Source organism: Embiotoca jacksoni, unplaced genomic scaffold, assembly GCF_022577435.1.
Source record: "Embiotoca jacksoni isolate LCO1_2020_lvr unplaced genomic scaffold, fEmbJac1.0.p SCAF_2, whole genome shotgun sequence".
Classification (NCBI taxonomy): Eukaryota; Metazoa; Chordata; class Actinopteri; family Embiotocidae; genus Embiotoca; species Embiotoca jacksoni.
In genome coordinates this window covers 6,826,112-6,850,951 of record NW_027185340.1, presented here as the reverse complement: position 1 = coordinate 6,850,951, position 24,840 = coordinate 6,826,112, and the positions used below count along the sequence as shown (strand labels likewise).

Below are 24,840 nucleotides of genomic sequence, written 5' to 3'. Positions count from 1 at the left end.
ATGGCTTTTATAAGCTGTAGACACTTAGTCAACTGTATGGTTACTGTATATAAGTTACGGTAAAGTAAGGCAACTAAGTGAAATTAACATTTCAGGTTAACTCTTGTCAAGTTAACCCTTACTTGTCATGACATTTTGTTATGCCGACGTGTTTGCATTCATATTTTGGAAGGATCATTGACATTAATGAGTGAACTGGCTGTCTTGTGTGTTATAAAATCTGTGCTGTGATATTGGTTTTGTTTTTATTTCCAGTGTCAGGTTCTTAGGCCTGCATACTGTATTTAGTAACAATCATGCTGTTTGTGTGGGTATGAATCAGTGTGCATAATGCCTCCAGCTTTTTTGTGGCCACAGATGTTTTCTGAAGATGTAGCCAAAGGGTTGATATGTGTGTTTTGTCCAGCGCTTTGAGTGGTATGCATTTTTTTGTGTGTGTGTGTGTGTGTTCTGCCACTTATGCGCCGTTTTTGTGCCACAGATGTTCCACGAAGACGCTGCTGGGGGATGGCAGCTTGTAGCTGTGGACGTCAACAAACCACATGGCCGAGCGCCTGCCTGCCTCCAGGTAAACACACCACATAATAAACATGCGGCTGGTGTAAAGTGTTTCTCTCTCATGCGCATAATTCTAGTTCAGTGTATTAACAAAGAATCAGTAAACCTCATCCGTTCAGCAATTGCCACGGTCGCACGCAGTATCACCTCATTGTTTTTACATTTGTCTCTGTCGTCAACGGCTTTGTCAAATGGCTAAGTGATAGGATTTTAAATTAGGGGAGTCTCATGTTGGATGTGTAGAGCTGCACTAATGATGTTGCTACAGTGATAGATGAGTTTTAAATGACTTCTACATGATGGACGGCACTCTTGCCTCGTGGTCAGTGTGATCCGAATGGTTGGGCTTTAAAGATAAGCTGAAAGCAGCGGGCGCTGTTTACAGCTGGCCCACTGTTGATAGTGGCGTGGTGTGGTGTAAAAGGCTGGGCCCTCGCTGTGAGAGACTGCCAATAGACTCTGCGGCTATGAGAGGGAGGATAGCTGTCAACGCACCCTCATGGAGTAAAGACTCCAGAGCTAAGCTTAATGGAGGCACACTGGCAGAGCAAGGAAGAGAACACAAATAGGAATTGACAAATTGGGTGTAGAAGAAGGGAAGGACTGAGAGAGAAAGGAGGAAACGTGAAATATGCAGGATCCCCATTAAAGCTGCATGTCCCCCAGAGCCTCATCATCAGTTGGAGGGAAGATTTAGATGGAGGGATAACCAGAGGGATAAACACGGCTGACTTCCCTCCGAGCCCGGTGCCGCATTACATGGAACAATCAAAGACTTCTTCATTTGCCTTGTTCACTCCTACCAAACAGGTATTATTGTCATTGTGTGCTAACAAGAAATTCTGACAGCACAGGAGTTCATAGACTGCCAGAGAGCAGCATTAGGTCAGTGTCAGACCGGCAGTAGCACTAGGTCAAAAAAACAAAACAGCATTCATTTCAGTGAGATTGCTGTGTTGACAAAGTGAGGGTCCCAATGCAAAGGCTGCAGCAAAACAATGAAGGGCCGTCTGGCAAAAAAGTTGAACCTGGCTTAAATTTTGACAATACAGCATCAACTAGCTCGGAATTGCTTAACAAGGAAGAATTTTTTGTGGATTATTTGTAGTATACAGGACATAAATCTTCTCTTGACCTTCATGATAATAGTAGTCAGGGAAGACAGAGGGTTGCCAGTGTCATAACGTTCCAGAGTAAAACCTAATAAATATTATGCATGTGTTTTGGCAACTTTTTGAATTCATGAACTGATATTCAAAGGGTTCATCTCACTGGTGCGTGTAGCTGTACACCTTTTAACACACTCTTCTTTTAAGTCTGAATGCTGGTTTAAGGATGCAGGCTTTGTGGGCTTTGTGACACGGACCGAGTTGTACTGTGTTTTGGTGGGTCAGAGTGGATGGCAACTCACGCCTCCATCTCACACACTGTTTTAGCTCTCGGTATTGGACTAATTGTGATGGATGTCTTCTGTCAAAGAGAGCCATGAAAAGCACAATAGAAAGTGAGAAATATGGAGAGGAATCATCATCTTATTTTTCTGTCTTGTTAAGAACATCTCGGGAGTATATTTCAATGTATATTGTATTCAATTTCAAATTTAAAGGTGTTTTATGGTTTAAAACGATCATCATTGAACATTTAATCCTTATTGTGGCAACAGCAACGCTGCTTTTAAATCAACATCACACAACATATCCTGCTGCACGTATTGGTTACTGCACACTGGTGCTGGCAGTTGTATTTACTTGTTGCGCAATATAATAACACCAAATAAAAATATATTAATTCGAAAAATGTGACATGCAATGTGACAAATAGACAAAACAAATCTAATTCTTATCATGTATTAAAAAGGCAGACGGAGTGACTGCTTCTGGCCTGTTATTGAGCTGGTGTGCTTCTACCAGTGCTCAACTTTGGCTTTCTCTGTGGGATGGTAACTTTCTGTTTTCAAATAGTGGAAAAGGTATGTTTCTTGTCTTTGTGGTCACAGATCACCTTGATACATTGCAGTCAAGCATCGATACATCCTTTTTACCACCAATGCTCTGTTAATGACGGTTTCACAAGTCACAGATTTATAAGGTTCATTTGTTCCAATTATTTTCCTGATTCTTTTTTTCTCCTGGTACATTAATTATGTAGATAATCAATTAAATTATTAATCATCACTGATGTTCTTTATTGTCCACCACAGAAGCCAAGAAGAAGAAAACGATCAAAGTGCCTGGATTAATCATTTGATATAATCTGTATTTTAGATTCTAAAGGGACGAGCACAATGCCTTGATTATATGAGGCACCATATGAGCGCTTCCTGCTGCTTGCAGTCATGTCAGTTACAGTGAATTCCAAAGAAAATGAGTTTTGATTTGCTCCTGTGCTTGCTGTGACCGCCCACTGGAAGTAAGAGCATGTCATTATATGAGGTACAAAGTGGACTTGTATGTTCAGCCATATATGTGTATACTCGGGTTTCTTAAAAATGAAGCAGATTTATTTTTAAACCTAAAAAGACCTCCTACCCTCAGGTTAACTTAGAACTAAGACCTGTGTTTCCATGGTAACACCCAGTGACAGCTGCTGACCACTGGTACCAACTGACAACAAAAGGGGAAATTGTGGCTCTTAGGTTGTGGTTTGCAGATAATATTGTGGAAAGAGTTTTTTGAGCCTGCGGGAAACAGTTGGAAATTGTTGGAAGTTGTTGCAGTTTTTTATTCACTTAATTTTTGTATTTTTGTATTCTTCTGCTATAGTTGTTATTTAAATTTCTGCCTGCTAGAGCATTCAAAGTGTCAAACGTGAGGCAAATGATAATCACGAAGTGTATTAGTTGAACAGTACCCAGTGACTTTGACGTGGATCAAACAATGCTTCATTTCAAAAGTCGTCCATTGTTTTCTGTTGCCTGTTACACACTGGCAGCATTTAGTGGCATGTCAAGCCATCAAACCTCTCTGAAAATATTTAGATTTTTTTTTTATGTTGTCAAGAAACTGCAAGATCTGAGCCACAAAGACCCGAGCAGATATCACAGATGGACTACAAAGTAAGGCGATGTTTTGCAGTTTTTACAGGTTATTGGTTGGACAAGTTCAGTCTTGTCATAGATACAGTTCTCACAAAATGTTCACCGATATTAACTTAAAAATATCAGGTTTTTTTACAATAATTAAATTGGTTTAAACTGCGTTCCCATGCATCAAAACATGTCAGCTTATAATATGCTTTGACAAGTGATGACGAGAAAAATGAAGATGAAGCAAGAGTCCCGCCATCTAATTTCACACATTAAATCTTGAGGGAACATCGATGCATCAAATGGTAATTAAAATCTGAATTGCATGTTTTTGCAATTTTACATAATTGTATAACTTTTTAACTGAATACCAATTATATCATATCTTCAGAATAATGAAAAATTAACTTCCAAACGTTTAGAAAATGAACACACAAGCACCATTCAGTCACTGTATTGTGACTTTGCAGAGACAGGACATGAAAAGGGAGAAGGTTAATAGCTTCAATAACTACAGTATGATAAGAGCTCCGCACATGTAGCTCTGCTTTAGTAGATGTTGTTGTGGGCAGTGATGTACAGTATCAGATATATTCTTATTCTTTTCAGCAGTCGCTGATCTTTGATGTGATGGACAATGTGAGAAGGTGTGCTGTATTGTGTCAGTATCATTTTTGATTAATGACGAATATCCCCTGCTCTCTTTCTAATGCTTTGCCAAACACCTTATTCCCTTGCTTTTTCACCCATATCAGAAGGGAGCAGGGCGAGCTGACTAGACAGGTAGAGGGAAGATAGGCGGTGGAGATCCAGCCTGCAGGGCCATCTGCGAGTGCCGGGGAAGTGAAGTGTGGGTTTCTGTTCTGCTCTGACTGGCTCCAGAGTAATTGGCCGTCAAATGATTAAAACGTTTCAGGGCTGGCAGGTGGGTGCAGCTCACAGACGGGCGGCCTGTGTGTGTCCTCCTGTTTGTCTGCTACTCGCTTCCCCATATACCTGCCTGTCCAACTGTCCGGTCAGACCTCTTGTGTTTCCAGCTGTCAGCCTGTCGATCTGCCTGTTGACGTCTGTCTGTTTGGGCATGCACGTGTGTGTCAGCCTGGGTCCGTCTGGGTCCGTCTGGCTGCAGCAGTTGCAGATAGCACATAATTGATTAACCACCTGCTCTTTTTGGAAACAGAAAGGAAATGGCAGCTTTCTCTCCTGAGGGGCTACAAATAAAAATAGCCCTCAAAGCAGGGAGAATCTCTACTTTCCCTCCTGACTGTTGTTTTTAAATTATGTTCTTTTTATCAATCTTACAACTATATAGACTTGATATTGTTTATGACAAATATCTCTCATCGTCAGTGTTGTGGTTACTGTGTACGTAAAACGTTGTCAGTATTTGTGGTCACGACTGTGTCAATTTAATTTGATTTTACCGTATGGTTTATGAAGTTTGAGTGACGGTTGTGCTCCTTTCTTCTGCCTGTTAATATTGTAATCGCTGCCAATACAAACAAAAAACAAAACAAAAAAAAACTAGTTAATTCGGTTTTTGGACTCCAAATTGAACCAGACTACCTGTTTTCCCTGTTTCCAGTAATCATGCACAGGGAAGCTTTCTATTTCTTAACTCCAGCTTCATATTTAACAGACATACATTTTATGTAGTATCTATCTTCTCATCTAACTCTGAGCACAAAAGGCAATAATCATATTTCCCAAAATGTCAGACTATTGCTCTAAATCCCAGATTATATTTTTTTATGATTGCGCTATTTCATCAGAAATAAAGTTCTAGGTGCATATTTGGAGACGTGTTGCTCTGAACTTTAGCAGTTACTCACTTTTATGTTCAGAAACTGAAATCTGGATTAGAGTTTTGAATAAATTAACATGTATGTAATGTCCCACCTCACTGTATTTGAATCACATTGACTGCTCTGCATTTACTCATAGTAAAGGCATTATTTCGGAGGTATGTCCGTGTTTTTCCTGGGTGTCTCAGTTTTGCTCTCATGGACGACCAGTATAGACCAGTGGAGGTTAATGAAGCATCCTGTTTCTTTCCCCACAGATCTGGTCTACTAATTAGCCCCCGATGCTCCATCATGCCATAATTACACTACAGACTGCTGCTATGAGCAAAATAGGGAGTGACGCTCACGACAGGTGTCATTAAACAGGAAAAATCAAGTATTTAAATGTAAGACAGACTAACTCCAAATTTATAGTCAGAATAATTATGAAAGCCCCTGAGGAAGGGTCGGAAAGCCATGATAAATGTTACCTAGGACTATAGTGATCCGGCAGAATCATGTGATTAATTTTGCATTGTCTCTTTGGCAATGAGCCACTGGTGTTGTGCACTCCCCTCTTTGTCTCCGCCTTCTGTCTGCAGAGCTAAATACAGAGTGATGGATAACCCATTATCTCCATGAGGGGTCCTGAGGTCCAATGAATGGAACACCTTTTTGACCTCTCCCTCCCAAGCCACAAGTTATTGATTCTCTGAAAGCCTCCTTTTCCCCCACTGCCACGAAACTTTACCCTGTGGATCTTCCCTGTGACATTACTGGTATCATTTTAAGCTCACCCACACACTCGGGCAACGTGTCATGGTTAAGGTCGGTTTGTGGAAGGAGAAGGAGGCACATGAAAAAAGGGAAATTGGCTGTGGAGAAGAAAAGAGGAAGAAAAGAATCACTGTGATAATATTGTTATAAACAGTGAAGTATACACGGCAATAAGGATTTGCAAGGCAGATAAACGTGATTAATGTTAAATAAAAACATCTGCAAGAGTGGGAACATTTTGTGACTTGTCTCGTGAGAGCAACACTCCGAGACGACTAAATCTGATTGTTTATTCGGTCTGGACTGCAATCAGTCAGATGCACAGTGATATATGCTAAAATTCAATAAAGCAAAATGTCTTTATGGAGGAATCGGACAGGAAATGGACGCAGAGGTGGCAAAGCACGACCGATATTATTAAGGGTAGGAGGGTGCACACAGGCAGACCATCATGTTTTATTAAGACCTGTTTTCCTGCCGGAGACGTGAGTCAGCCTGCTCTCGTCAAGGCCATAATAAATCAAGGGGCTCCCAGTTCACTCGACCCCCAGGCCAGCATGATGTTACACACCTACGCCTTCAGCCAAAGGCTTTAAAGTACAACCACAATTTGACAATAGATTTCTGACTTCTAAATGAGGCCTGTCGCACAAACCTTCATTCATAGTTCTTTATAATACGAAAGAAAAGACTTTCGACAAAACTGATCATCTCAAATGCCAGTGCAGAGACTTAAGAGATAACTCTAGTGAAGCACTCTGTAATCCCACTCAGTTTCCTCTTAATCTCGGTAAACAGGAGAGAAAACTGTAGCAGGAGTATGTGCCAGAACATGGCCCAGTATGTTGGTGACAATTCCTGTGTGAATGCTGCTTTATCCTGCAGCTATGTGCACATGTGCTACACTCGTCTCATGTACCAGCAGAACGAGCATTTTTTTTCTCGTTGGCAGTCCCGAGCGGACAGACAGAGCGTGAGGAAGCAGACAATCTGCTTCTGTTGTCTTGAGTGTGTTACAGTTGCAGCCCCTGGAGGTTTTCCAGGTATGATGCACGTATAAATCCAGAGGAATTGGTATGCTCATTTACAACGGATTACGTTGGGACATCGCTCACGAGATACACAAGTTGTGTCATCTCTTCTGTGGGATTGCAGTTTATGTCACACAGACCAGGGAGCCTTTGGAGAGGGACAATTTGCCTCACTGTTTAAATTAACTTGGCATAAATTGAGTGACAAAGAACACAAGTACTCAGACAAGAAGCCAGAAGGCTTGATGAAACGAGAGACTGATTCCTCTCATTTTTAATTCTTTTTTTTTTTTTTTACGAGAGGAAACAACACCCAGAGTGGTCTGTTTCCCCAAATACCAATTTACATGCCACTTGAAATGATGTCTCTTTCTCCACAACACTATTTGCATACATCATTTCTATCATGTACCGTCTATCACTGTAAAGAAAATAAGAGCTGAGTACATTCTGTATTTTGGTCATGTACTGTGTCATGTACTTAAAATTAAGCTTTGCTTTGCTATCAGGCCGAATATTGTCGGTGTCCTTTGGATAAAAAGCCAGAGCCACAACTTAACGTGTGGCTTCTGCTTGCGACACTTGACTTCAGCATGTGAGTGTGTGCGTGCGCATGCTTGTGCCCGTGCGCAGTGAAGCACCTGGTGTTTCAAAGAACCAGCCACAGGCAACACAAATAAATAGCATCCATCAAACAAGTGGGAAAGGTTTTCAGAGACACACAAGCTGAGCAACATCAAACGGCAGGGCAGAGCCATCTTGTCCTGCAGTTGATGCTCTTAAATTGATTCTGACATCTTGAGGCCAGTGCCTTTCAGCTGCATTTGGCAAACCACGGCGTTTTGCCTCAAGAATAACATGGACGCTGCTGTCTGGTGAAGTGCACCATATTTTGAGCCAGTTTGGAGAAAAGAAAAAAAAAAGGGGAATGTGAGGGAAAGATTAAAAGGTAGTTCTGTAGGAGAGCTGAATGGGCAGACAGTATCTACATATGACAGAGGATATAAATGCACGCTGCTCTCCAGCTCGCTCACCCGGCTTTTCTTAGCTGTGACTCCCAAAAGCTGACAGAGAATATGGGCAAAGTCAGGACCTTGAGAAAATCAACCGTTTCATACACACAAGCATGTACGTTCTGTTCTCTGTCAGTCTGCCTCTGTCTCCTTTGCTCCTTCTCTCGTACTCGCACACACACACACACACACACACACACACACACACACACACACACACACACACACACACAGCTCCGTTCAGCCAAAACACCCATGGGGGGAGAGCGTCTGGTTGCTGGAAATGTCAAACTGCTTTGTCACGTCCAATCTCAGTCAGGGAGCCTAACCACTGTGTGCGCAGAGTGGGCATGTGTGTATGCTGTGCAGAAACACCCACCCCCAAGGCTAGCAGCTCGGTCGGCCAGGGCAATGAGTCGAGCTTAAAAGAAAAGCAGGAATTCACGTTTCGGACAAAAAAAAATTAGAAGTAAATTGAGAAGAACATTTTAAAGGTATTACAGATTTGGCCAGCGATGCTCAGGCAAGGAGTTTCACAGCTGTGTAGTTTGACTTGAGAGCAGATGAAAATCTTGTTTTTGCTGACCTCCTGTGGTTTCACCTTCATGCAGTCGTGAAGAAGTATAGTCCAGGGTGTATCACTCAGTGCCACTCAGTGCATCTCTGTTGGGTGGTGTTATAGGTGCAACAGAGCACACGTCTAATCACAGCCAACCTTGTCGCTGGGTATGATGAGGTGAAACAGACTTTCAACCACAGAAGGCAGCCAGACACTGATTTTTCAACCTTGTATCAAATTGTTTTTAAACCTCTGAACCTGACAACCTGGTGGTGGGTTTGAAAGGCATATTTTCCTTGAAAGATTTTCTACATTACACCATTTATCACAGCCACAAACTGTAAAACTTGAACTAATCATGTGCACGCAACGCTTCCGTCAGGAAAAATGATATTTCATCTTAATTACTATATTATACATGTCTCATTTAAAATTTAGACAAAAACAAACCATGGGTGATCCACATTCTCAAAAAAAGAATTATAAAAAATAAATACTGCGCTCCGCGCAACTGTGAAGCCTTGGATGACTGGGCTGAGACCAACTGTCACGTGACATAAATTTGGTAATTTTTTTTGGCCTGCACTGCAGGCTGTCGCACAGAGAGACGTTTATAGAGGTTGTAAAAACAAGGCTTCAAGTTGTCATCGTGCATCAAACTAACTTTTCAAACTTTTATTTTCTTTCTTCCATGACATTCGCTTTAGAGATGATTAGATCTTCGAGCACTTCAAAAATTGAAATGAATTTCAACCAGATCAAGAGAACTGTGAACATTTTATTTCCTCAATTGGATTGAGTACTGGAGCGTCTTCTCGAAGCGCTACGCACAACCAAAAGGTTTTCCAACCTGAATAGTAAACAACCCATAATGGTGTTTTCACATGTGGCCAGAAATAGTTTATCAGCATCTAAACCTACTTGGTTAAGGTTAGAGAAAGACTGTAGTCAGCATTAAACATAAACCAATGTTAACAGAACGGAGATGGGATGCCAACAATGATCTGCCACGTCATAGTCACACACTTTATTGACCCAAACATTCCCCCTGACCTCCATTCAATGATATTTTAGTGCTATAACAAACATGTTACTTCCACTATTGCTCCTGACAGAGAGATCCATGTCATTTTTCTGGTGAGGCCTGTCTCTCATATAGTGTGATGTTCTTTTTTTTTTTTTTACTATTTACATTTTTTTTCAGTCACCTGAAATAGCCAGGAATACATCATGTAATTTACCCACAAGTTTGAAGTTCAGTTGGATAATTGAATCTTCTACTTCCACCATCATCACTTGTTCTCAAAGCACTACACCCGCTTGCAGTTCAGGCTTTCTAGACTTTAAAAGAGTTTCCACTGTAAGTGTGTTAGTGTGTAGGAGGGTGGATGGCAGTGGTCCCGTTTTCCTGGGGCGAATTTGATCTTTCCAGCAATGCTGCAAACGCTCTTCATCTGTCTTAAAGTCTTCCTCACATTTTTCACTTTTTTTTTTTTTTTTTTTTTTTTTTTTTTGCGATCTTTCCTTTTGCCAAACTCACATGCAAGTCTTTTTTTAGGGTAAGTGATTCTACCCACTCACAAGCTGTTCCTTCTGCCATATATGTGCGGTTCAAGGCTGCGATCACATCTGTCACATTGTCTCCAAAAGAATGCCTAGTTAACCCGTTGGTCTGATAAAGGAGTGCGAGCTTTATCTCAGTACGTGTTATGGGTCAGGTTCTTCACATTTGTTTATGGTCGTGATTGTTTCCATCGTGTGATGTTGTTGGAGGCGGTCAGTGCCACTGCTATTCCCACAGGAAATAGCATACATTTTTTTGTGCCCCTTTCCCTTCTTGTGTTTAGCTGTGTGAATACACACTGATTCTGCTGCCTGGTAGGATGTTTCTCGCTGTAACTGACAAAAGGTTCCTGATTGCATTTTCATTGCAGTTTAGCTGCTGGCACTCTTTATCTGTTTCTATGTCTATATTTTACAGTACTGCCACTGTTTGGCACTGTCAATAAAAGGACCCACGCCTATGCTTTTCTGTGCAAACTTTTGTATAATATCCATCATGGACTTTGTATAATGTCCACCATCCATGCTCTTGTCTGTGTTCTGTGAAACCTTCATTGTGACAGTAAATGTGGATGTATGAATGAAAACCATGTGCAATGTACTCAATATAATTAAACTGACATTTTAATGCATATTCTACAACAAAGTGTGTTCAAACTATACAGTTCAACAGCTTTCGTGTGTATTCTTTTTAGCTTCCATTGCCAGCTAGATAAATAAAGTAAGTATGTGATGTTAAAATCAGGGACATGTTGTGGTTAGCAACATTGAGAGAAAACACGATGAAAAACTTAGCAGATAAAAGTAAAAGAGTTGCTCCTTAATGCCAAAAACATACTCATGGTGGTGACCGTGCCAGCAGCTACAGCAAGAGTAGCGGTAGAAGTAGTAGTAACTGAAGACGTTCCCCAGAGTAGTAGAGACGTCGAGTAACTAGCTCTGGTTAACCTATCAAATGCTAACTTAATAAATGCTAAATTAACATGAAATAATCAGTTTTTACAAAACATAACAGAAAAAGATATTTGGGATACATCTGAAATTGTTTTATTTGTGGTCCTTTTTAGCAATTATTTTTTTTTATAATTGTTTACAGTTATTAAAATGTACTATTTCAGTTTCCTGATGTTCTGCCACCATTGTTGTCACAAGTGTCAAAAGTGTTTGATAACCACATTTGAACGATCATTTGTGTTTATATACTGTATATGCTGAATAAATGTTTGATGAATATCAACTGACATATCAATATCAGTATCAAAAACCTAATATTGTTAGGGCCCTAGTTTTATTCATGCATAATATAGTCACCATGACTGTTGTCCGTGTGAGTCAGAGTTTTTAGTCAGACTGGAAAGCGTTGTGTTATTTAACGTAATCTCTGGTTGTTTCAGAACAGTGACGTGTTTCACCATAATACTGTAATTTCTTGTCACGGTATTGATGCCTCAAAGCCAACCCAAGCTTTAATTTGTACCTTTGGGAGACAAATACAAGTGATTTCTCTTTGTCTCTTTGCCCGTTGTGTGCAATTTACATTGATTGCAACTGAACTCTTCTCTGTTTCACAGCAATTGATGCGGTCCTCTGTGTTCCACATGTTCATCCTGAGCATGGTCGCTGTGGACGTCATCGTTGCTGCTAGTAACTATTATAAAGGCGAGAACTACCGCAGACATTATGATGAGTTTTACCTGGCAGAGGTGAGATATATATATACATATATATATTTATTTTTTTAATGATTTTTCTTCTCCAATTCTGAAGATCCTCTCCAAACCCTCAATTCCTTTTTTCTTTTTTTTGGTAATATTAATTGATTTTAATCCAAACCATTTGACCAAAGCCTCTTTTTAAAGCATTTTCTTATGTGCATTACCGTTTGATACAAAAATAGCATGAGATCATGTTCTTGATTAACAGAATTAGAAAGCTTTTTAGAAAGATTTTTCTCTTTTAGTAGAGGTCCTACTTGGGAATGTCCTCTATTAATTGGAATTTTTTTTATTGATTTAATATTAATGTCTGCTCATATGATATATACTGCAACTCCAGATTTGATGTGTCCTAGTTTATGACACATGTTCATAAATTGTATGTTTTTTGCAACGATAGGTACGATAATTTTCTGTATTTAGTAATTGATTGGTTTTTTTTTTTAAGTTACACAGTATGTGTCGTATAGGTTGGTTTGATGTCATCTGTATGCAGGTGGTAACGCACCAACAAAGACGATGCGGTGTGTGCTGACTTCTACCATCCCTTACTCTCTCTCACACTCACAGCTGAATGGAGGAGATAAGAAAAGGGGGAGAAAAAAAAACACATAATATTACCTCCTCTCACTGCCTCCACCCGTATCATTCAGACATCGATCTGCAGATTGGTTCCAACCTGTGTGGAAGCTGTGAAGAGAAAATAGAAAATGGAGATGCTGGGTTTAGAGTTAAATGGAGAAATGCACATTTTCCTGGTGGGGAGCCAATTTTAGTCTCCCCTTCTTATAGTATTTCCCCTCCTGATGACAGTGGCAGAAGAAGTATCCAGTGATCTGCTGTTGCACTTAGATTAAGATGGGGGAGTAAAAGAGACAAATTTTAAGCAGAAAAGGCAAAATCAGAAACACAGAGCCTGAGGTGTCTTTTAGGAGTTAAGCTCCAAAGCACAAAACCTCCATTTCTCACAAGGTAACTAAGAAACATTGGTCTTATGTTGAGAAATCTCTGACTATAACATGTCAAACCGCATGCTCCCTGTTTCTAACACATGCCTTCTGTTGAAAAAATGTGAACTCCAAACCAAGATAGGGGGCTGTGTAGTACCATGTTACTAGTAAATTTACTTTTTTGGTGGAGTACAATAGAGTGACAAAAAATATTAAATACTTTACAGAAAAATATTGCATTATCTATTAAAACCCTAATTTATGATTATCAAGTAAAATAAAAGTAAAATGTTATATTATTAAATATATCATTGGGTTATTATTTATTCATTAACATGTAAGCAAAAATTTTATGTTGTAGCTGGTGCATTTGAAGCTTCTTTATATATTACTGGGAAGTGTCATTTCTGATTATGCACGCTATTTTATAAGGACATCATTGTATTTTTGATGTGGTAAATCATAATTAGAAAATTTGCAGTAGATGTCAAATGTAGAACAGTAAAAGATAAAAGAAGAAAAAAAAATATTGTATTGTAATTATTATATGTATCTGTAAACATAAATATATTGTTAATGTAATCCACAGACTTCTATACGCTACAGATGAAAGCAAATTCTAACATCGATTTTATTTTCTTCCTCGTTCCAGGTTGCGTTTACCGTGTTGTTTGACCTTGAAGCTCTTATAAAGATCTGGTGTCTTGGCTTCACTGGCTACATCAGCTCCTCTTTGCACAAGTTTGAATCTCTGCTGGTGGTGGGCACCACGCTGCACATCTACCCTGACCTCTACCACTCCCAGTTCACATATTTTCAGGTATGGATATACAAAGCAAGTATGAACTTGCACAAATGAACATACTATATATAAAGCCCATGCTGAATGTGAAACTGAATCATCCACACTTGAGGAACAGAGGCTGTGACTCATTTTGTGACATTTCTTGCCTGTTATCATGCATTAATGAGTACAAATCGAACACACTACTTTTTTGTGTTAAATCTCTCCCCTGTTTATTAAAAATGCTTAAATGTAGTTTCACCACAAATGTTTAACACTGATTGTGAGTTAAACTGTTGCATTTTTCAGTAGTTATACACCAATATAGAATTTCAAGCTGATGTCGTGGCCAAATTCAATTCGATAAGCAACAATATTATTCGTGCCAATGCAAAAATGGGAAAAGAATAAGGAATATATATCTATTAGTTTGAAAAAATTATTTTTTGATACAATAATATTTTATACAGAGCCTTGACCATTCCTATAATTAATGCATTCATTTATTGTAAACTTGTTTTAGGGCTTGGCCGATCACCGATAGCTGACAAGTCACCATGCTGGTATTATTTAATCAAGCCAGCAGGTTCGAGAGGGTCAGTCTGGCAGATAAATGAGCTGTGGGTGGGGGGGGGGGGCGAGATCTCTTCCAGAGCTGTGGGTCTGATGTGTGTCAGAAATCACAGATGAGGTAAACTAAAAAAACAAACAAACCAAAAAAACAACTCCTAGCCTCAGGTGGCTGGTGGGTCTCAGCCTCAGCATTTGCTAGAATTCAACTACGTTTAAGATACATAGAATTTGGTTCGACCGTTTCATTTCTACTCATTTTTTGAAGCTCATTCACCTTGACCTTCGCATAACCAGCACTGTATATCTGCCGGCTGTACTCCTGCAAGTTTCTATTGTTGTTCGTGTTGTCTCTCTTACCAGCCCGTTTTGTTGTACCTACGGTTAACGAGCATGGTCGTCTTCGACACGAGTAAGACGTAACCCAAAGTCACGCTCAGTCCCCTCTGTGTGTGCAAGGAGCTCAGCCCCGCTATCCTGCAAACAGTCACTGACACAGAGCAGAGGAGTGAAAAGCATTACCATTACCAAAAATTACCATTTACAACTGGGTTTTGAGTCGTGCTCCAAGTCTGCAGCCATGCTGCGCATTATCTGATGCAATTACTGGCAAAAATTGCATTGCATCGGAACAATACCATTAAGAATTCCATTTTCCTGCTCATCAGTCAATAATAGATCACCCACCATCAGTCATGATGGTTGAATTCTGGTGGTTTTATTTATCAAACTTTAATATAAATCTGACCCTGAGCGTGCAAATCATGACTCTTGCATAAGAAATAAATAGTTGGAAAGGTCCTGATTAGTCTTTGGGTGGAACTAATAACGTGTGATGCATTTTGCTTCACTAGAGGTGTGTGTAGTGGTGCTAGTCCACTATAATTTTGTTTATAAATTCTGTGATTGCCTAAGCATTTGCTTTGGTGTGAGCTTACATCATCCGAAATGTTTTCCAGGTTTCAGGCCAGGCGTATAAATCAACGGTGTATATTACCATCCATTTGGCAACTGTGCCTTGTTGCACTAACACAGCCTTTAATATTAGACTCTGTACCAAATTCGAACCCAGTGACCTCACTGTACTTAGTTTAATGTAGCAGATGAAAAGCTCTGAGGAAGATCTGATCGGAAGGAGCTTCCCAATGGTTTTTTTAATGAGCCTTGACCATGCAAGCCGCCCTGATCCTGTTTGACTCTTTCAGTAGCTGCCATCCACACATGTACAAGGCTTGACATTTAAAACCTGGACATGTATAAAGACGTTCACTGTAGCTGTAATACCATGAAAATTACATCTGACTTTGATCATTTTGAATGTTTTTGACTTGTTACTGCAAAACCTTTTCCAAAACACACGATATTTAGTTTTTTCATTAAGTTGGATTTTCTCACTTCCAAGCAGTTATTTTAGGACATATACAGCTAACTAGGAGCAACTTGAACCTTGCTTTAGCCAAGTAATCAATTCCAGTGAGAAGGACTATATCTTTTGCTTTTTTGAAGTTGCAATACCTTATATGTGCATCGCAATGCTGTTTTAAAAGGTTTATGCTTTTCTGTACTACTACGGTGCATTCATGGGCTTTTGAGAGGCTCTGTTATCCTAAGACATTAGTGTTGGTTACTGAACAGTGTTGCCTTCATGAGCTATGGAGGGTTATAGGAAATTAACTTGAATAGCTATTTTCATAACTAATATTGTAAATGTGAATAAAAAAGCTAATATTTCCTGTCAATTACACCTGAGGACTGAGCGGTGGTCTACTTGCCGTATTTGCCATCTAGATCTTTCTTTCACTCACAATAAGCAAATAGGGATGTTGTGAAAAGGGGCAACTGAAGTGGATAAGGGGAATCAAAAAGTTCAAAGCACCGTAATGTGCACGGAGCACAGAGAAGTTATAACCTTTGTGATTATTACTCCAAGTTTCAACGTTTGATCAAAATCAGTACCTGAGTTACACATGCTGTTGCGAGCAGCGGTCCGTGCACGTCATGGAGTTGCACACTGTTTGCGCACAACAAATACAGGCAGAGAGAAGGCTTGTGCACAGATAGTACTGCAAGTAATGTCAGTCGAATTTGAGTTGCAGCAATGCCCTGCTCACACAGTTGTAAAGTTTCTACTAATGCAATCAGTCCTCTACTTTTGGCTAATGAGCAGTTTTTCAAAGCACCTGGGAGTTAAATACCTTACTTGTGTTTCACTCAGTGGAAAACATTTCTCAGTCGCTCTCCGTGCTCATCATTTCCCAAGTAGGTCCCAGTATAAGCAGGTGACATTTAATCACAAGTGATTAACCTTAAGGCTCTGTGCTGCAATCGGATTTGTGCCCTTGCCATAGGAGAAGGAACTAGGCAAAGCAATCTTTGTCTTTGTCTATTTAGTTGTAGCCAACCAAGGGGCATTTAACTGCCAAAGGTTAGTCTTATTTTGTTTCAATCTGTACAAAATGTCACATGCTTTAGACTTGAAGCTTTGACACACACGTATACACTTGGCTGAATGATTTTTAATCAGCCAGTGGAACCCACCTTGACACTTCCTCTTTGTGTGTTCAGAATTGCAATGGCGCCAGTAGCAGCACGGTTTAACAGTTCAGACAATTAATTCACAAGAAAGGGGAGGCCATTGTACATTTGTAGTAGGGATGTACTGATCCAATTCCATTTTTGGTATTTGGCCAACATGGATTTAAAATGGTGGACTGGATATCTGTGATAGCGACAATTTGACACAATGCGCAATTCAATTTTATGTTAAGCATTGCTTTGTATTGCAAGAGGCGGAAGCCAGAAACAAACACATACAACACAGCTGGAAACCCATTCTCTGAGTGTCATTTCTAGTTAATCATTGTTATCAGACTTGCAATGGACTTTGGGGAACAAATACAAGGTTTTATTCAGCCAACAACATTTTGTCATCCAGCCTGAACACTGGTTGGGATTAACTCTGGTAAAGGTAATTTGTTTCACACATTCAAGATGGTTTTTTGCGTTTTAAGAAGCGAGATGTGTTTCTCTGTTGAAACGGTCACATTTATTTTCTGGATTGCAGACATGCAGACAAGGAGATGCAAATTAAAAAGTAGATGTTTTTTCATTGTTTGGAAACAATGATGCATTTTCATTGGTAGTATCAGATCCTCAGAAAGAAAATATTGTGTTCAGAATTGATTTTGAGCGGCTGTCTATGCATCTAATGAAATCACTGCAGTCTCCCAAACAGGAAACTAATTGTTGATATTATTCAAACGGAGATTGGACATTTCTGAGATTGTTTTTTAATACTGGTCCATGGGTCAGACCGAAAACCAAAACCTAAATCTGGCCACCATCCCCTTGAGAAGAAGTCTCTTTGTGCAGTGATACAGTTCTCCCAGCGCTCCATTCAGTAAGCACATCAAGCACCATCTGTGATTCGCGCTGGTTCTCCTCCACAGTATCGAAACAGCAACCCTTCAGCTTGAACTTTATTTTGTGGAACAAAAATAATTTGCAGGGAGCCAAATCTGGTGATTACGGGGGTAAAAGTAACAAATGTCTTGCTCGCAGCGCATTTTCAACTTGTTGGAGAACCCAAGTGCCATTGAGCCACAGCTCAGGTCTTTTGAACATTGACGTTTTATCCCTCTTGAAACACGAATACCACTCAGAACACCTCATTGCTTCATTGATGTAGGCTTTCTGAAGCATTTCAAAGGTCTTTGCCAATTTCCCAAGTGTGAGATCAAATTGATGCTCTCTGCTCAAGTTCCAGGTCAATGCTGAAATCGCTAATGCGCACGAATAAGTGGTCACAAAAATATGTGTAACACGGGTGCTGATGCTGTTCAAGCAAAGATAACTCTAAATACTTCAAATAATTTTTTCCCTCTGCTCCATGTCTATTAGTTTGCTGTGCTTCATTTGTGCGTAACAGAAGCAGTCTCTGAACTTTTTGATCCTCATATTCTATCAATAGCATCTATATCACTTCCCCAGTGCTTTGTTGGCTGCAGGGTGGGGGAGAAGAAGAAATAAGTAGTTTTGCTGTTAATAGCCTCATAACCTCTGTCGACTTCACCTCCTATGATTGGTCCTTAGTCTAAAAGTGTGCATCAGTTATAAAATGTAGAGTGGTCATCGTGGTCTGTCAGGAGTAGAAAGTAGTATCTGTCTGTTCCATCTGCCTGCAGATGATGTGAATGTTTGTTCTGGAGGCCAGTACCCTGTGTTTGTCTTTATTTTGCTTTATATCCAGGGAATGGGAAATAGCCATTCATTTGGCTTAGTGTAGGATTCTGAAGAAAAATCTTTGGCCGGAGGCATCAGAGAGGAGCTCGATCAATACCTACTCTTTGGATCTCTGATCAAATCCTGACCAAGATACATTACCTTTTGGGGGTTGTCACCACAAGCAAGTCTGTTAACAGAGCACAGTCTCACCACAGCTACCTCTGGATCAAGATCAATGCTCCCTCTTTTGAAATCAACATGTAATCAATGTGCTTCGATGTTTGCTTTTATTTATTTTAAACTATCTTTAAAATACCACCGCTCTCTTCCTTCGGGCACTACTGTTCTTAAAGACTAAAGTTTGAACTGCCACACAAACGGAGACCACTCGTGACGTATGTTTTTCTTTTCCCTCAGGTGCTACGTGTGGTGCGCTTGATTAAGATTTCCCCGGCTCTAGAAGACTTCGTCTATAAAATATTTGGTCCAGGGAAAAAACTCGGCAGCCTGGTGGTGTTCACAGCCAGCCTTCTGATCGTCATGTCAGCCATCAGCTTGCAAATGTTTTGCTTCGTGGAGGAGCTGGACCGTTTCACTACCTTCCCCAGGGTAAGCAACCTTTCACACCCACCCTGTCACAGAGAGGGCAATATTTATACTTTTAAAAGCATATATATATATATATATAGATATATGTCTATATATCTATATATATATATATTAAAAAAAAAATCAAACCTTATAAAGTTTTAGTAAATAAATTGCCTTAATGATTAAGTTGTTCATTCTTCGGGAAACAATAAATGTAATTTCAATTGAAAGATTCAGGTATATGTAATTCACCAAATCCAAATTTTAAAATTTGTAGAGGTTCCGAAACGACATCTCTGACAAGCAATGAGGAGGCCTTCAGATGCCAATGGGCCGACAGATATGGCATCTGCTTTGATTTCTAAGTGCTCACGAATTCTCTCTCTCTCATTAGCGATGACTTTCCATCCTCTGTTTTTTTTCCTTTTCTTTTCTCACCACTCCAACATTTCACTGATTCTAGGCACAGCGGGACGTGAAGGGCTGCTCGTAAACAGATGCCACTTGTGTGCTGCGTTACCCTTCCCTCTCTTTTTCCGTACTGCTGCTGCTTCACACATGCACATATATATGCACACAGACGCACAGACACATCATAGTTAACGATGTTTGGCTGTCTTCCCCATGGGCAGACCTGTTGCTGGGTCTATCTTTATCTGCAGTGACTGGGGCATGGTGGAGGAGTGGGGCTGGCTTCGTGGGTGGGGGACGGGTGCTGTCTGGAGGAGAGATGCTAAGAAGTAAGTGCAGGCAAGCCGCTTGACTCCAGGGGCCATCATGTCGCAGCCGGCTGTGCCCTACACCTTCATCTGACCTCCACTAAGTACATAAGAGGGCAGCAGAACATAAAAAATAAAAAGATGGCTGACTCCTCGCTTTCTCTCGCCCCTCCTTTGCATAAGTTTAAAAAACAATCTCAGTTGCAACCTGGAGAAAGATGGTCTGAAGGGGATATGTGCATCAGCTGTGTGATATTTGCTCTCTTGTGAAAAGGCACCTTTCTGATGACAAATTCGTCCGTCTCTCTGTGTAATTTCCTCCCTGTCTCCGTCTCTCTCTTTCCCTCTCTGTGCTGCTTCCACTTGTGCACTTGGTTGCCCTGCCTAGCCTTTAGCCTTTCACCTTCTTTTATCCTGTGCTTTCCTCCCTGCAGGCATTCATGTCCATGTTCCAGATCCTAACCCAGGAGGGTTGGATAGATGTCATGGACCAGACCCTGGTGGCTGTGGGTCATATGTGGGCTCCTGTAGTAGCTATTTACTTTATCCTCTACCATCTGTTTGCCACCCTGGTGAGGAACATACTGTGCTGCCTCAAATGTATCAAGTCAAATAGGTTAAATAGACTATTGAATTGTACTTTTTGCACATTGTATATTTGCTACAGTATTTTAATCAAAGTCATATTCTATTATTTTGGTGAGTAAATACCAGGACTAAAGTGGTAAAAGGAGACATGCATTTCTATCTTACTGCATTCAATTATTGCCCTGCCCCTTCATTGTTCCGTCAAGTGGCACATTTAATCACAGTTAATCAGACTTGCAGGCGTAAGAAGTGCTGACATTTCAGTGTTTGGCCTTCTGATACGGGGAGCCATCACACAGCGCTGAGAGTCTCTAGATGAATCACACCTCCCTCCAGACAGACAGGATGTCTTCCAGGACAGAACGAGCAACAAATACAAATACTTAGCAGACTCTGTACTTAAAAATAACTGCTTTAACGTATTGCAATGTCTTCACACGCAGCAAATGTTCTTTCCTCTTGTTGCGTTTTAGATTCTGCTCAGTCTTTTTGTGGCTGTTATCTTGGACAATCTGGAGCTGGACGAAGACTTGAAGAAACTCAAACAGGTAGGAAGCTTATGTAAAGTTGAGTAGAGGCTAAACAAGTTCAAGTTCCGATTTATAAGAGCATTCATTATCTGGGAATACAAGAAGTTCATTGATTTGCATAGCGTCAGTATTTGTATCCATGAATTGATGCATATCTGGTTGCAGCATTACATTTTGCAAGCCCAGTTTTCACTGCGTGATTTCAATTTCAGCTCAATCAGATACAGTAATTTTAATGTACTCTCACCAACCGCCTGAGCTCAACAAGTGGTGTGTGCACTTTGTGTGTTGTACAGTTTTTCTATTCTGGAGAGGAGAAGACTGTTAGTCACCTCTTACACATGATTCTTTTTTCTCTCAAGCTAATTCATTCCATGGCTTTTCCAGACTACATTGAAAACAGCTGAAATGGTGACACGGCATTGGCAGGCTAAGACGCTGTGTTTTGTTGATGAAAAGAATTATGTCCCTACTTGGTTCTTGTGGTTTGTGCCTTGGTGTTCCTGTGTTTTATCACGTCAAAGTCCCTTACTGTATGTCAGTGAGCAATTAACAACTTTGTAAGTGGAACTTTTCAGACTTTATGAGTTGCACTGTTGCACTTGGTCTCATGGAAGTTTTTTTTTTATTAGCTTGTTGTTGTTCTCTGCTCAGTGTTGAAATGCAAAAACCACAAATAAATTAATTCGTTTTGAAAGGGAACAATAACCTCAAGAGTTTTATTTGAAGGCAGCACTTGTTTCAATATGCTGCTGTGAACAATGAGTCTTTTCATCCTGCGCTGTGCTCAGCTTATATTGGTATTTTTTATATCTGACCTTCTTCAAACGGGAGCTTGTTGTAATTCAAATAACTGTTGGTAACCTACCCTGTTTCTTGTATTTTTGGTGGTGCTAATATACATACAGCCTGCTGATTTAATCAGCCATGGTGCTGGTCACACAGAGAAGTGTTGCCAGGTGATCACTTAGGAAATTCTTTCCATAGCCTGATTGTGCTTAGCAGCTCGGTAAAACGCTGTTTTGTCACCCGTTTTGAGGCATACAGCTTCAGTCAGTTTTCTTATTCACACGCGCAATGTTTCATCGTGTAGCCTTACAACACCATGTGCATACATTCTTCTTTAATTTGGAAGCTTACAATGCTTGCAATTTACACAGTTGCCCTTAATCACAGTACAATGGGGGCAATACTACTTAGGTATAATGGTCAGTAAGTATTCCAGTAATAACCTCTCATTTATTGCATGTGTTAACCAGGATAGCAACAGCGAGAGAACAAAATGAGGACGTGTACAATGCAGTACTTTGAAAATTGAAAAATTGACATTTTCTCCCCCCATGATCTGATGTGTTTTCTGGTTTGTCTGCTGCTCGACATGTTTTTGCTCCTCCATTTTATTTAAAAGCTGAGCACTTTCTGTTGCTACCCTGTGAAGACTGACAGGGTTGAATTATATGCACGCATGTGAACAATGCTCTCAGTAATTTCTTCCTTCTCTACCTTTCTGGAGCTTTAGTCTAGATGGTTGAGTAAGTGACCAATTCACTGAAAAAAAAAAAAGCAAATTCTTGTGTGAAAAAGCTGCCACTTACACATTAATACATGGGCCCTGGTGCTATAGTCACTGCGCCATGGGTGAACATTAATAAGCAGTTGTGTCATCAAATGCAAATCAAGTGCAGTTGCAGACTCATGTACTGTATATCTATAGGGAAATTGTTTTTTGCATGATCATAGAAATGCTAAGAATTTAGGCACCTGCGCAGTCTCTGTTTCAGTTTGTATCCACACAACACCTTTACATAAATTAATTAAGCTCTAAGCTAATAGACTTGAACAGCGTCATGCTCACAGAAGTGCAGCGCCGTGTGCCGTCATAGCTGGCTGGCAGGTCTCAGCTTTCCTGGACAGGTTATTTTCCACCCACCGCTGAGTGATTAGGTGCAGTGACTGTAAAATTGCCTATTTTACAGGTGCTTCAATCATGGATACAGGGCTGACTATAAATAAACTGTAGATGGTAATCACCCTCCCACAAGAGAAGCCTTCTGCAAACATTTGGCAACAGCGCAATGACATGTCCAACCTATCTATAAGAAATACACATGTGGGCCGTGAGGGATAAGAAACCAATTACAGCGTATGTGATAAATCATTTTTGCCTGCTGTTTGATGAATGACTTCATTGACTTCCTAATATTTGTTATTTATCATTAATGGGACTTGTGTTCATGGTGAGCTCTTTAAAAAAAGAAAAGAAACAAATGACCATGAAAATAAAATTGTACACATGAATTTCTTTTCACCTCAAAAATGGTTTTGTTTTTTGATTGTCAAGTAGTTTTGGTACAAACCACATAGGCACAAATGTTAACACTGTGTCATGATTCGATCACTAGCCGGGCGAACCTTGACTGCATCCTTTCTAGAAAAGGCAAAAATGCCTGAAAATAATCACTTAAAAATTATTTTTTTGTTACAGTGGGTGTTGTGATTACGGAATGGATATCAATCAATAATTGGAGTGAGAGTGTGACACAAAAAACTTGCGTATTTTCTTCCCAGGGACATTTTTAATCCTTTCTTCTTCACAGTTGGTTGAGCACACTGACAGTTGCTGTGTTCAAATTAATTGGAAATGATGAAACAACAAATTGAAGCAGAATAAACTATTCAAAGAGTGAGTTTATGCAAATCATAGCATTTTTGTCTTGTATATTATTTGAATTTATTATTTCATATCATGTCTGTTTTAGGTGGATGCTTTACAATGAAGGGGACAGTGTATACAGTTACGTTGTTGTTGGTGTAATTAGTGGCATTTATTGTCTAATGTGTCAAAGTAAGCAGGTTAAAGTTGCATTTACTTGAATACTGCACATTGAATTTGTAATTACTGAAAAGAGCTCTACGACTTTGAAGGTAGTTTGTGACACTGTATCTCAACCTAACCTTCTGCTCCCCCGTCATATTCCATGAGTCAGAAATATCAGTCGGAAATCCAGTCAAACATGTCAACTCCCCTGAGACGCCATTGTATTTTGCCTCAACCCGTGGAAAAAAACATCAAACATACAGGACTCGTGCGCTTGTAGGTGGGCCAGCCACATCTTTATGAGTGTATTCTGTGTGTACGTGTCACACTGGAGTGAAAATTCTCATGTGCAGTCAGGCTTTGGTGAGGCTCACCTTCACAAATCAATTATACACGATGCTAAATGCAGTGAACTGTTCTGCACGTTTTTTCTCCGTGTGTTGATAATTCACCGCCAATGTCATGTTCTAGGTAACGTCCATCATACTCTTGTTAAAAACTCCTCTCAAGTATCAATATAATAAAGGTCTGATCAGTGTTATATAGCACACTGGTGTAAGACAGCGCGATCATATCACAAGCAGTAATTCACAGCTCTCCTGAAGGAGGAGCACAGACTTCCAAGCAGTCACTGCAGAAAGTAACAATATTGTTAAGTCAGCCAAAATTTTGACTCGCCCTTCTCAGGAGTTAATTTTACTTTCAAGCATAATAAGTCAGCAGCATCCTGTTTAAAATGCACCTGTGAGTATATTCCCGCGGTGTCAGTAGATGAATATAGACAGGGAAAGACCTTTGAGTCATAACGTATAGGGAAATACACACCTTAGACCAACAGCTGAACAGACGGTTTGGCCTCTGTGAATAACCCCATGACTCAGAGCTGGGAATAAAACGTCTGCAGGTCTTAGAAGACTGTAAGCACTTTTTTTTTAACTTACTGAAATTAACTTCTGATATTCCCTCACAATCACAAATTTTTTTTATCCCGAATTGCTTATATTTGTGCTCAGTGGAGCATTTATAAACCAAATCAGTATG

At 40.1% G+C, this 24,840-nt stretch overlaps 1 protein-coding gene across 9 annotated transcripts in view; it reads left to right on the top strand.

Annotated features, from left to right (window-relative positions):
* Positions 1-24,840, top strand: part of nalcn (sodium leak channel, non-selective) — a 70,261-nt gene that overhangs the window by 17,322 nt on the left and 28,099 nt on the right. For all 9 annotated transcript variants that reach the window (XM_069154285.1, XM_069154284.1, XM_069154283.1 and 6 more), the window contains 6 exons: positions 482-568; positions 11,882-12,013; positions 13,628-13,795; positions 18,971-19,162; positions 20,298-20,435; positions 20,925-20,999. In XM_069154285.1, the coding sequence (XP_069010386.1) occupies positions 482-568; positions 11,882-12,013; positions 13,628-13,795; positions 18,971-19,162; positions 20,298-20,435; positions 20,925-20,999 (792 nt within the window). The remainder of the gene's footprint in view (positions 1-481; positions 569-11,881; positions 12,014-13,627; positions 13,796-18,970; positions 19,163-20,297; positions 20,436-20,924; positions 21,000-24,840) is intronic.